Below are 13,591 nucleotides of genomic sequence, written 5' to 3'. Positions count from 1 at the left end.
CCACCCTCAGTGCTGTTTGTTCCTGCGTCCAGACAGGTTGGCATCTACCCTTGTAATTGAGCCAGGTGTCAGTTCCTAGGGTGGCTGAGGCGATGGTACTGAGGTCGTCTAGCCTTCGCCTCACACTGGATTGTGTCTGTGAGGTTGCCTACCTTTCTCAGCCGAAGGTGGTGGAGCAAGTGTGGAAGGCACGGCTTTCCTTGCCGCCTGCGGAGGAGTCGGAGCGGGAGAAGACCAGACGCTGATGAGCCACTTGTGCGTTGCATGCAGAAGAATATCCGCATGAGGCTGTATGATGCTAAGGGCCTGAGCCCACTGACGCAGTTGTCTGCTTCTGTCCATTTTTCAGCATCTGTAACGTTGATGTGTAACTGAAAAGCGGACACAACTACATTAGTGGGCTCAGGCCTAATCAAACAACTTTGTAGAAAGCACAGTTGGTGGCCACATCCAGTAGTCTTATGCTGGGAATACATGGGACGTTTGTACTGTGTAATCGAGCCGCACAATAGATTCCGGCACGTCCCCGCGGGCGCCCGGATCGATTCCCGCTCGTCCCCGCGGGCTGCTTATCTTCCGCTCGTTTATTATTTTGTTCTACCCGCCGGTATCGAGCGCGGAATCGATCCGGCGGGGTATCGAACGCGTCGGAAATTATCAATCGAGCCATCAGCGGCTCGATTGATAAGACAAATTAAGTGTATGCCCAGCATTAGAACAAAATACCTATTCACATTGGCTGTTAAAATCAAAATACAGTCTGCCATGCAGGCCACACATGTTGCCGGTAGGTAGCTTTAGCCATCTCTTTACCGACTACTTTCTGCATCAGATTTCTAGAGCTACAGGTTTTAATCTTCTTGGGAAGTGCGATCTGGTCCCGCCCTTTGCCATTTTTATCAGGGTGAAGCGTTGAAATAAATCTTCTGAAGGTTCATTTGAACTCCTTCCATTGTATACAGTGTTTACAGGTACAAAAAAGATAGTTATTGGCACTCTTTGAAAACAGATTTATTAGCAAGACAAGGAAGTATTGGAAAACTAATTGCAATAATAACTAGGTGGATACTTTAATACAATCCTGGCATTGTCCTTTTTGAATTTTTATGACTGTAATTGGGGGGTATCGTTTTAAGCAGTTATAGTCACGTTTTCGCATCTGAAACCCTCCAGTCTGTCCAGCCTGTACCTCCTGTATGTGAGGACACGGTGCATAGGTGGCCTACACTGGTGTGATGACAGATTCCTTGTGTGTAGTGGCCAGGCTGTTTTTAGATCGACAGGTCAAGTTTCCCAGGCTTACAGGCCTCAATATTTATGACAAGTTTCTAGGTGGGTTGCTAGGCTTCCATAATCAGTTCTCACTAAAAATATCCCCACACCATGAGATTCCTTGTTCTTTTTCCATCTACTCATCACATTTACAGGACTTGTCAGGGACGTTTTCAGGTCAGGGAGGTTCGGATCACAATGAAAGTGTTGGCTTTCTGTTTACCCAATAAATCAGCTCATTTGTTTAACTTGGTTATATCGTTTAAGTGTACTTATAGTGTCTCAGGCTGGAGCCATGAATAATTATGCAAATTTAATAGTACGGATATGTCACCTCTAGTATTCATAGCATAAGCTGTTGAGATGGCCGTGCATCTGTAGACTAAAGGTTCATACACACGTCTGATATTTCTGAACGACTTGTCGTTCAATCCGGTCGTTTGAACGACAGTTGGACATGTGTATGTTCGATCGTTAGACTGATAGCAGCAGTTTTGACTGATCCACTTGGCGGATCCATGGACTAACTGTCGTTCAAACGACAGTTAGGTCCATACATGTGTACAAACAACTTGCTGTTTGAAAGTCTATTAGAGTCAAGTAATAGACTTTCAAACAAGTCTTTTGATCTTGTCCATTGTCCAGTCAAACGAAATTTAAATTAGCTGTAATTAGCATTTCAAACGGTTTGTCGTTTGTGTGTACAATGAGTCTGAACGACTTTTTGTTTGACAAGTCGTTCAAACGTCCGGTTTGAACGACAATCGGGCATAAAATCAGGTGTGTACACACCTTTAACCACCGATTGACCATCAGATTTGATTATTATCGAATCTGATTAAAATCATGGTCGCCAAGGGTATGCCCAGTCAACAATTCGACCAAGTTTGGGCCAAAATTGGTTGCATGTATCAATTGGACGTGCTGGAAAATATCGGGCCGACATGCTCGATTGGGTGCGCAGTAACGGTGTGCGATAATTGCGAATGATGAACGTGTTGGGAACTCCCAGCCATGTCCCCCCCCAAGGTACATGTGCCCCCCCAGTGGCCATACATTATTGTCCCCCTCTGTCTCACCACTCTTGTTCCTCATGTGCACCCCACGTGGTTTCCAGCGTGTTGCACGTGTGGCATGTGCGTGACGTCACACATGTGCCCCGCATGCAAATGCGCCAGCAACCATGTAGGGTGTGAATGAGGAACAAGAGTGCGGAGGCAGCAGCAAACAAGTAAAGTGTTAATGCATTAGGGGAGGGGGGCAGATGTGCCTTTGGGGGGACGCGGCTGTGTCCGACAAGGCGACGTCACTAGACCAATTTCCGAAAGATTTCAAGCTGCAATTCCAGTGGCTGACAGTCAGCTGGGGCGTGCAATGAAACGCACATTGCAAACAAAAAATCATCTGCAGAAGTCTGTGGTCATTTTCACATGCTAGATTCATGACAGACACTCTCCTTAGGCCTCTTTCACACTTAACGCATTGCTGTGCACATTTCGGCAATGTGTAAGGTGTGACACGCAAGAACATCAGAAGTGCTGAGACTGCATTGCATGCCATTCTCACTTTAGAGCGATGGGCTATTGCATTTCTGCAGGCATTTTTGGGGAAAAGCAACAATGACCCATTCACTGTAGGGATTGGCAGCGCAACACAGATGAGGTGCATTGCGTTCCGATCACACAGCCATCTGCGTTTGGTAGTGCACAAGAGACCTTAACGACCACCTCTGCCAAGTGTTATCTAACACCTAGCTTTTAGGCATGGAGTATTTATCTGTTTATAAGCTTTTGGTTTTGCTGCTGATGAATGGATTACAGTATATCTGGTCAAGGACCACTTCAGACAGTTTCTTCCAGATGTGCCGTTTTTACCAGTCAGCATAGTCTGTGCTGCACCCCCTCGCAGTCTATACAACATTATGGTGATGAGGTCATTATTCTATGTCTATATTCTAGTTATGTAATTTGTAGTTATTACAGATGATCAAGGAAATTCTAAATCTTTCTCCTTGCATTCAAATTTCATGTAAATATAATATTATAAGCTTAGAAGAAGTTATTCTGATTGATCCAGTTTCAAGATGCATATTAACATAAAATTGGAATGCAAGGATAAATGGTTTACATCTCATCGATCATCCCTAGTAGTTATTCCATAATCTGTTACTATCTTTGCCTAGTTTAAAGTGGGTTAAAACTGACATAGCATTCAATAAGAATGTGTTTTCCTACTTTTTATTACCAGATTTGCTTTTTTTTGTCTGTTATTGTCTGTTTACAAATTACAAGGTCCCACAGTACAGTTTTTCCGCTCTGAAAGTTGCCATTGCATTTTATTGCATAACTGTTGTATTTATATATTAAAATCTATCTAGTGATCACGTCTCTGATGCTCATGAACTAGAAGCAGAGAGAGCTCAATTTCAACACTTTGCTAATGTTTACTAATTGTAGCAGACAAAGGAATGTAAACAAAAGATAATGTTCTCACCTCTTCCTGGCAGCAAGCTTTCCACTTAAGAACAAAGTTGCTGTGTTTAACTGTTTGATTGCAGTTCTGTTAGTTTTTTTGGTAGTAGATTTGATGCTGTAAATCTTTAAGAGGAAATAAGAAATACTGAGTTTCTTACCACTTTAACCATTCGTAAATGGATATATACAGTATCTAATTGGCTTGTGTTGTGTGTGGTTTTATTTCAGCAGTTCGTGTACGATGGGGCTGGTTCTTCCTCTCTGGAGTGACACTCTCATTCATTTGGATGGGGACGGGTAAGACTGTAATGATTATGTGACTTTATTTTAGCTGGAGGCATGTTTGATAAAGACAACATTTTCACTGTAGTCTTATTAGATCAGTTACTTGATATGATCCTCTTCTCTCTGCACTTCTGATTCTTGTCCCTCCTTGTCCAGCTATTTGTCAAGTGACCTTTTACTGTCCTGGCCTGGCCGGCACACTCAGTACCAGATGACACTTAACTGTACCCATGTCTCCCCGAGCCCTGGAACACAGCTGATTATACAAGACGGCTAATTCATTGCGTGTGCCGCCCAAGCCAGAAGCTTGCTTTTGCTTTCCAGCTCCTAACTTTGTTTTTCAGTGGTTGGAAACGCATTTTATGTAATGCTGGTACTTTAATGATGCCAGTATGTTTTTTGTTTTATTTTTGTAAATACATGGTACCACCCAGCGGTGCATCTGTGAGGCCCCACAAAAGCCTTTTATAGGACCTCTGACTTGTGAATATCTACATGAAACACAATCCCGTTACAAACACCATGGTATAAAAAGTGAACTTCTATCAATGCAGTTGTACAGAAGTTGCAAAAAGTTATTTGTGCATTGCTAATCTAGATATCTAGTCATGCACTTCTGGGTCCACCTGTGCTCTACGGCCGCAAGGATACTGCCTGGTCTGTAATGGTGAAACTTCTACCCTCAGTCAGTTCCATTTCTTTCTATTCACAAGTTCTACAGGCACAATTCGCATCTAAACTCACGGCATAACCTTAGGCCAGAAACCAACTAGTAGCGATTTTCTGAGCGCTTTGCGATTTGAAAACTCTTGCTAATTTATGCTATGGGTGTGATCCCACTGGAGCGATGTGATTTTATAAAAATCCCCTATAGCATTGCATTAGCAAGCACTTTTTCAAATCACTAGCGATTAGAAATCACTCCTAGTGGCTTTATGGCCTTATGCTGGATATACACCATGCGTTTCCGCGTTGAATGCGTCCATCGATACGCGTCGATTCGGTTATTTCCGAGCATTCCCGAACGCATTTCGATGATTCTTAGGTCGATTGCCATGTAAAGTATGGGAAATCGACCTAACGATCCATCGAAGCTTGAATCAGACATGTCGGAAATAATCGAATCGATGCGTATCGACGGACGCATCGAACGCGGAAACGCATGGTGTGTATCCAGCATAAGACAGATTCAGAAGCATCTTGTTAAATTAAAAGGAAAAATATACCGGCGAAGCGACATCCTAATGCCATCAATCCTGATATTTGTTAGTAACTTCATTGCTGTGTTTGGCTCCTCCTCTTTATATTACCGCCAAACAGAAGAGAGACTAGCTAAAAAGGCTCTCTTCCCATCATGCAGCAGGAGCATGGTCTGTTCTATTAGGTGAACCTTGTGCCAATCCACACGATTCAATAAAACAGATTCAGGGAACAAACATTTTGTCATATACCAGAATGGTAATTTCCAGTTACAAGAAAAACAAAATGTTGTTTAAAAAAAATAATAATAATGTCCTATTCTATCCATTAGATTGGATTTCTTCTTTATGATTACAAAACTGATTTGGACTTTATACACTTACCGTATATACTCGCAAGCAAGCCGAATTTTTGACCCCCCAAAAGTGGGCCAAAAGTTGGGGGGTCGGCTTGCTTGCGAGTCATGGGTGGGTGGGTTGGTAGGTGCTGCCCCTCTCCGCTCCCCCCGCGGCCGCCGCTGCTATTACCTTAGGCGGCGCCACTTCTATCCCCGTCCTGCTCCGATAACTCATTCACAGCAGCGCGCCCCCGCTGCTGTGATGACGGAGGAAACCATAGAGAGCGGTTCCTATAGTAACGGCATCGCCGCTACAGGAATCCGCTCTCTATGGTTTCCTCCATCATCACAGCAGTGAGGGGCGCGCCGCTGTGAATTAGTTACCGGAGGAGGACGGGGATAGAGGAAGCGGCGCCGCCTAAGGTAATAGCAGCGGCGGCCGCGGGGGGAGTGGGGAGGGGCAGCACCTACCCACACACCCACCCACCCATGCTGGGGCACTATGCTAGCTATATGGGGCACTATGCTAGCTATATGGGGCACTATGCTAGCTATATGGGGCACTATGCTAGCTATATGGGGCACTATGCTAGCTATATGGGGCACTATGCTAGCTATATGGGGCACTATGCTAGCTATATGGGGCACTATGCTAGCTATATGGGGCACTATGCTAGCTATATGGGGCACTATGCTAGCTATATGGGGCATTATGCTAGCTATATGGGGCACTATGCTAGCTATATGGGGCACTATGCTAGCTATATGGGGCACTATGCTAGCTATACTGGGGCACTATACTGGCTATACTGAGCACTATACTAGCTAAACTGGGGCACTTCACTAGCTATACTGAGCACTATACTAGCTATACTGAGCACTATACTAGCTATACTGAGCACTATACTAGCTATACTGAGCACTATACTGGCTATACTGAGCACTATACTGGCTATACTGAGCACTATACTGGCTATACTGCGCACTATACTGGCTATACTGCGCACTATACTGGCTATACTGGGCACTATACTGGCTATACTGGGCACTATACTGAGCACTATACTGGCTATACTGAGCACTATACTGGCTATACTGAGCACGATACTGGCTATACTAAGCACGATACTGGCTATACTGAGCACGATACTAGCTATACTGGGGCATTTTACTAGCTATACTGAGCACTACCTACCTATACTGGGCACTATACTAGCTGTACTGGGCACTATACTAGCTATACTGAGGCACTACCTACCCATACTGGGCACTATACTAGCTATACTGGGACACACTGGGGGGATCACGCGGCCAGCATTTCCTACCCCCGGCTTATATGAGGGTCAATCATTTTTTCCTGTTTTTTGGGGTAAAAGTGGGGGGGTCGGCTTACATGCGGGTCGGCTTGCTTGCGAGTATATACGGTACTCTTATTTTTAAGAGTGGGGATGAATTAGAACCTTGTTATCAGTTTGTCATTGAGGAGTGGGCCATTCACCTCTTGCCCCTGTGACACCAGCTTACATTTGATCCCATGGTGTCACAAGGGAATGAAGAACATGGCAGTCATAATCTGACACAAGTTCATCCTCTTCCACACTATATTAACATTGTTTTTTTTCAATGTGCTCTCAGTTTATAAGATTTACTTTCTATCTGAACCTGTGACGTGTTCCTTATATTTATTTTGTGATTACACTCACTTTGCTCCTCTCCCCCTGACTGATTTGCTCTCTGTAGGAGCCTTGCTTATGCGTGGCCTGGTCAGTAACTAAAAACAAATACTTCAGTGGGGAGTTGCTGTTTTAAAGAAAAATCCAGCTCGAGGCACTAGTGTTGTCCTAGTACTGTGCAGTGTTTTGTAGTAAAGGTATATTTGCCTGTCTATAAGCTCCCTGATTAACCAATGTTGGCAAATTCCCTTTTAAAATGGTCTGTCAATTCCAGTTACCAGCACAGACCTCCATAGCTATAGCCTGTGATAGTCTCCGAGTTCAGTCTGACCAGCGTGGTGATGGTAGGCGGGGCTGGGGTAATCCCAGGAACTAGGGTAGCCAGTGCTCCCATAAAATGACAGCTGGCTCCTAACTTTTGCTCCTCCTTCTCCTCCAGGTCCCATCACCAAATGTATAAAACAGGATTTTTAGCTGCAGAAGTCTCATTTCAGGAAATCTCTGGGTAGTTCTGCTAGCTTAGCTGCTGGATGGTATACATAGATCATAGATGGCGTTTTTAAACTATACAAATGTGGTTTATACAGATTGAAGGTTAAAGTGATGTGTGTAATCCTTACATTTTTGATAACTTATCTGTTTTCTTTGTAAGAGAATTAATGTTTTTTCCATTGGTTTGATTTTTGTTGTTTTCTAGAGGGTTCAGTGTGTCAACAGATAACAGGATTCATGTCTTCAAGCCAGTGTCTGTCCAAGCCATGTGGTGAGTAATGTGCATGACACTGAAGGTTGTGTGACAAATGGTGTCTCCTGTTGGGATTTTGCACTCACTGAAACCTCCTTGACTTTCAGGTCTGCACTGCAAAGCTTGCACAAAGCCTGTGAGGTGGCCCGTGCCAACAACTACTACCCAGGCAGCCTTTTCCTCACATGGGTTAGTTACTATGAGAGTCACATCACCTCTGACCAGACTTCAGTCAACGAATGGAATGCTATGCAGGATGTGCAGTCTCATCGCTCTGATTCTCCAGTGCTTTTCACTGATGTGTAAGTATTTCTTTCTGGGCCTCAAGTTAGACAAGAACAGATTTTCACAGGCTGCAGTCCATTCCTTTTTGTTTTCCAATAATGCCCATACCCAGTTTGTTTATTTTGAATGTCTTGCTCCCCTTGCTGTAGTCATTAAGTGTAGTGTAACCGTTTAAAAATGCCCCTAAATAACTTATTTTCTTCAAAATCTGCAGCTCTGTGTTCTGCTTCAAGCCTGGACCATGCTGCTTTTTGGGTGAGAAGGTGTGACTGAGCTGTCACTCATCATTCATCACCACTCCCATTTGGGGCACAGGAGGGGGCGTGGCCTGGCTGCTACTTGGCTTGGCTGGTGCTCCTGACCAAAAGCACTGACCAGGAGCACCTTTGCCAGCCACTTCCTGTAGCACAGACTTGCAGTTCTGCAGGCAAGTGTCTTTCTGTCTGCCCTGCCTCCTTACAGTCTTCTAGCAACCCACCGTCACCATATTGCTCAAGTTACATGATTACATTTTTGAAATGATATTTCACAGCTGCAGGAACCTCCTTTTACACACAAAAACGGGTAATAAGGGCTTTCTGCTTTCGAAGATTTTAGATGTGTATCTTTAGAACTGTGCTTGGAGCTGTTTTAAATATAGATGCACAGTCCAAAACAATGCAAAGAACAGCAAACGGAGCCTATTTCTTGCGTGCTAGACGAGTCTCAGTTCCTCAGCATAGGTTTCCAGTTCAAGAATCTCTGAGTCTTTTCTGGCTGATTAGCTGAGCTATTTTTGCAGCGGGTGATAAGGCCTCAGGAATCGAGGATGAAGGAATGCAAGGGACGATTAGCTTCTTTTCAGAGCCATACATGGCCTTGCATGCTGGTGTCCCTGGAAAGGTAGCAGGACACACAGCCCATCCTGGGGCAGCCATGAAACATCCTAAATGACAATGTTCACATAACATGGATCATGTACACGTCGCACCACCTGTCCATAATAACTGCTGTCATTTTCTTCTCTTCAGCCCCACGGAGCGAGAGCGCACAGAGCGTCTGATCAAAATTAAATTACGAGAAATCATGATGCAAAAAGACCTGGAAAATATCACATCTAAAGAGGTGAGAGGCGGCGTGTGCTCGAGTTGACACCTTAGCATGAAGAACAGTCTCAATTAATAGCCTTAATTCTTTCCATTCCTTCAAATGCCCGCTGTATCTTGGAACATTGCCCAGGCCATAGTAGTTGCTCTGAGGGAGTATCTGGAAGTTAGTGTAGAACCTTCATATGGAATAATGGTGGGCCTGTGACCCATCACCCACTTCACACCTCCCACAAGAGCCACGTATTGGTCATATATAAATACATCTTTATGACTGGATGGAATAGTTGGAGATGCAAATATTAAAGTGAATGGTAATGTGCAGGTGACGCATCCTTGAAGGAATGAAAGTTTAATTGCATAACTCAAGGAAAAGTACATAATAATAAGCTCCAGATTTTTTTTTTATGTGACCTATATAGCTAGGGAAAGCACAGTGCTAATAATTAGACTTCGTTCACACTCTAAATGGAGTTGCATATATGTTTTTTTGCATGTGGCTTGTGTAGTATACCAAGTGTATCTTTATGCTTTAAACACATGCATACTCAGCAGCTGATAATATATATTATCTCAAAAACGCAAACCACATTCAGTAAAAAAAAAACTGTTCCTATTTTCCAAATGAAATGATTACAGGTACTTTTGAAGTACTGATGTAAACAGGGCTGTGGAGCCGGAGTTGTAGCCGGAGTCGAGGTGTTGGAGCAATTTTTGAGTACCTGGAGTCGGTGGTTTCCTAAATTGAGGAGTCTTGAGTTGGAGACTGATGATTTTTGTACCCACTCCATAGCCATACAAGGGCTGTGGAGTAAGAGTCAGAGCAGTGTTTGGTACATGGAGTCTGAGTTGGTGGTTTCATAAACTGAGAAGTCGAAGTTGGAGTCAGATGATTTTTGTACCGCCTCCACAGCCCTGGATGTAAATCTAAGACTTAGGTGGTGGATGGCTGAGGAAAAATAAAGGTTTGGGAGAAAACTGAGCCCACACAGAGGTGTGGGCATGTTTGCAGATGATTACCAATGTGTCCATTCTCTCTTAAGAGGCTGCTTGTGCCCGGAATACACTCTGGTAGCGGCAGCGACTAGATTCAATTGGTGACCTTTGAGTTGGAGGTACAGGTATGATGCATGTGTAGTATTTCAGTTCCACCTCTGTCCATGTGGGAGAACAGGGAGCATGGACAGAGGTGAAACTGAAATACTGCACTAGTACCTCCGGTTCAAAGGTCGCTGGCTGAATCTAATTGCGCCCACTACCTGTATAAATCATGGGCACACGTAGCCACTTGGGAGAGAACAGGCGCATAGAGTCTGCAAACATGTCCACACCTCTGTATGTGCTCATCTCCACTCCCCCCCCCCCCCCCCCTTTATTTCACCTCCGTTTTCCTTTAAGAAGCAGCCGTCACGCTTGTCATATAAGCAGTTCAGGCGTTTCACCTGCCTTTAGTAATGTGCATCACTGAAGAGTCCTAACATGACTATACTTCTTCCTAGATCCGGACAGAGCTTGAAATGCAGATGGTATGTAACCTGAGGGAATTCAAAGAGTTCATTGACAACGAGATGATTATCATCCTGGGACAGATGGACAGCCCCACTGAAATCTTTGACCACGTGTATTTGGTAAGACTTCTGTCAGATTGGCTTTGAGTTAACACCTTTATGTTACACTGACTGGCAGTGATGCTGTGCTTGCTGTGTGCATTGCATCATGTCACAGACGTCTGCCCTGTACCCTCTCTTGTATTACTTGTGGCCATTGCTTCATTCAGCTGAGGTTATTTTTCTCTTAATGTTACTTGAGAACCATAACAGCAACTTCCTTTTTTGAAACCATTAATGAACTCTGTGATGATATTTCTTCATGCTCTGACGTCTTGAAGTTCTGGAGAAATGCTGTTTGTGTGTGAGACTCTGGTCGGTTTCTGTAATGTAAAGTTGGGCAACCAGCTTCCCTCCAGCTGTTCTACTGCAAAGAGAGTGTAGAAATCTCATAATAGGACATGTTCACCCCATACCATACTTCTCTTGTAATGCAGTACCTCAAATTGACGTCATCCTCCCAGAAGCAGCTGCTGAACAGACTGATAAAGGAAGAAAGGTGGTCATACATCCTCAGTATAGGTCTCTCTATCTGATTTTGTTCTTTCCAGAGGAGATGATAGGTTTACAGCATTAATGACCAGTGAGCAGCTGCAGTGGCTGTATTCTCAATATAAAATTATTTTCTGATGCTGTTATTGGCTGTAAGATACAGGCTGTTTAGCTGCAGACACATCAGTACACACACTGCAGTATTTGAGCAGATCTTGTGCCCAAAGTTTTTATAGTGTGCTAATCATACATATGCATGCATTCATTCATACATACCGTATATCCCCATGCTTAAGCCTGTCAATGGAAGCAACGCTACCTCTTCTCACTCCAGATCCAGCCACAGCGTTTCCGTGAGAGCTTTTTGAACTGGCCACTAGAGCTGCAAGCTCACTGTCATGTGACCACAGTGAGCCTGGAGCTCTAGTGGCCAATTCAGAAGTTGTCGCGATTCATGGAAGGTAACTGGAGCGAAGACAGGTAGACCTGCATTACAATGGGGCCCCTGGGCAAAATTAACCTTGAAAATCCCACATGAGGAAATTTTACTAGATACTTTACTGTACATGACGACTACATAGGAGACGAGTCCTTGCAATTTACTTTGGGATTAACCTACAACAAAAATGTTGGAGTAAATAAGTCTGCTTATGTGCGATGTTATACACGACATTCAGACAGGCAGATGGATTTCTGTGCAATGTATTTGGTCAGTACAGCTGGTTTTGTCCTGTTCTTGCCTATCAAGTGCAGGCAGGGCCGGGCCAAGGCAGAGGCTGAAGAGGCTCCAGCCTCAGGGCGCAGTGTAGGAGGGGGCGCACAATTCATTCAGCTGTCATTCCCAACTGTGTTTGAAGCACAAAGAAATAAGAAAAGGGCATACATAGCAGTGACTGCAAGCCAGTTAACTAGAGATTAAGGTTGTGGGCCCTGGGGCGCCTCTTAGTCTAATAGCAATCAGTGGGTAACGGCTGGGGTGGGAGGGATGTAGGGGTGCAATTTGCTGTCTCAGCCTTGGGTCCTGAAGGACCTTGTCCCGGCTCTGAGTGCAGGAAATCCAGGTGTAGAAGAATGTGATCACTGCATTTAATAACCAGTAAAAATATTGTACATTAACCATTGCCCTTTGGGTATGCTCGTTTATGTAATCTAAACAGAAACCTCCCGTTGAAACACGATTTCAGGATAAAAGTTCTGTTGTGTCCTCCTGGGTCATATCTCATTGCAAATGTTCAGGTTTCTAGACTTTCATCTCCACTAAAGATTGCATACAATGTCCTGTTAGTAGATTGTGGCGCACGGCTCTTGTTCCAGGGCTGGGAGGAGAGGACATAATGTAGGCAGCACTCGTCCTTTTCTGCCTTGAAATAGCGGAACCCTGTGGCTTATTTTATCACTTCAGAGAGCAGGAAACCGGGGCAGCATTGGGAAGCAGAGAGAGAGGTTAATGGCAGATGACCAATGAGGTCTCGGGGGATGTGAAATTGTTTTCTCTGCAAGGACACTGATCTGCAGGTCCAGAAACAGGAGGATAACGAACTGCACTAGAGTCAGCAGGCTTTGTTGTACAAGGAAAGATCTCTTCAAAGCTGGACCCTCAGGAGGGAAAGAATCATTTCTGGCAGGCCATAGGACTCCCCCATTGGGAGAAAACGTCCTCTACACAATGAGGTTTTTCCAGAGCCCTCTGCCAAGACATGACTGGTGTCCTGGGGGAGAAAAAAGTGGAATTTTACTAAACAAACATCAAGGAAGCCATGATATCAGCAAATATGCAGCAATGTGTGCATTAGCATAACACGTGAGCCACCCTCCAGGTGCTCAGCAGAGCTTGGCAGAACCTCAAGGAGCTTCTGTGGCATACCTTTGCCAGCATACACAGTGATTTCTCTGCCTCGGGGCTTCTTCATGCTTTTACTACATGAAGACTGATTGAGACATTACCCTAGAGCCTGACTGTGACAAGTACAGCACACTGAGTGAGCCATCATTCCAGGCCTTGGTTAAACAAGCAGTGTAGGAAAAGGACCATTATAATGAAAAACGGTAAAATACACCTGTGCAATACATATTAGTTGTAAGGTTTATCCCAAAGTAAATTGTAATGTGAATGAAGTGTTTAGCCTGTGTTTTTCC

The 13,591-nt window shown here is 44.3% G+C and overlaps 1 protein-coding gene and 1 long non-coding RNA gene across 4 annotated transcripts in view; one reads left to right on the top strand and one right to left on the bottom strand.

Annotated features, from left to right (window-relative positions):
* LOC137547111 (uncharacterized) overlaps window positions 1-13,591 on the bottom strand; it is a 57,053-nt gene that overhangs the window by 4,280 nt on the left and 39,182 nt on the right. The window contains exon 2 of the long non-coding RNA XR_011026483.1: window positions 3,766-3,869. This is a non-coding gene — a long non-coding RNA (uncharacterized lncRNA). The remainder of the gene's footprint in view (window positions 1-3,765; window positions 3,870-13,591) is intronic.
* The window catches only part of SSH2 (slingshot protein phosphatase 2), a 302,262-nt gene that overhangs the window by 265,021 nt on the left and 23,650 nt on the right, over window positions 1-13,591 (top strand). For all 3 annotated transcript variants that reach the window (XM_068270325.1, XM_068270323.1, XM_068270324.1), the window contains 5 exons: window positions 3,975-4,043; window positions 7,939-8,004; window positions 8,094-8,288; window positions 9,282-9,375; window positions 10,856-10,984. In XM_068270325.1, the coding sequence (XP_068126426.1) occupies window positions 3,975-4,043; window positions 7,939-8,004; window positions 8,094-8,288; window positions 9,282-9,375; window positions 10,856-10,984 (553 nt within the window). The remainder of the gene's footprint in view (window positions 1-3,974; window positions 4,044-7,938; window positions 8,005-8,093; window positions 8,289-9,281; window positions 9,376-10,855; window positions 10,985-13,591) is intronic.

The sequence above is a fragment of the Hyperolius riggenbachi genome, chromosome 2 (genome assembly GCF_040937935.1).
Source record: "Hyperolius riggenbachi isolate aHypRig1 chromosome 2, aHypRig1.pri, whole genome shotgun sequence".
NCBI classification, from domain to species: domain Eukaryota; kingdom Metazoa; phylum Chordata; class Amphibia; order Anura; family Hyperoliidae; genus Hyperolius; species Hyperolius riggenbachi.
Note: the sequence above shows the minus strand (reverse complement) of the source record. Positions and strands in the feature narration are given on the sequence as shown.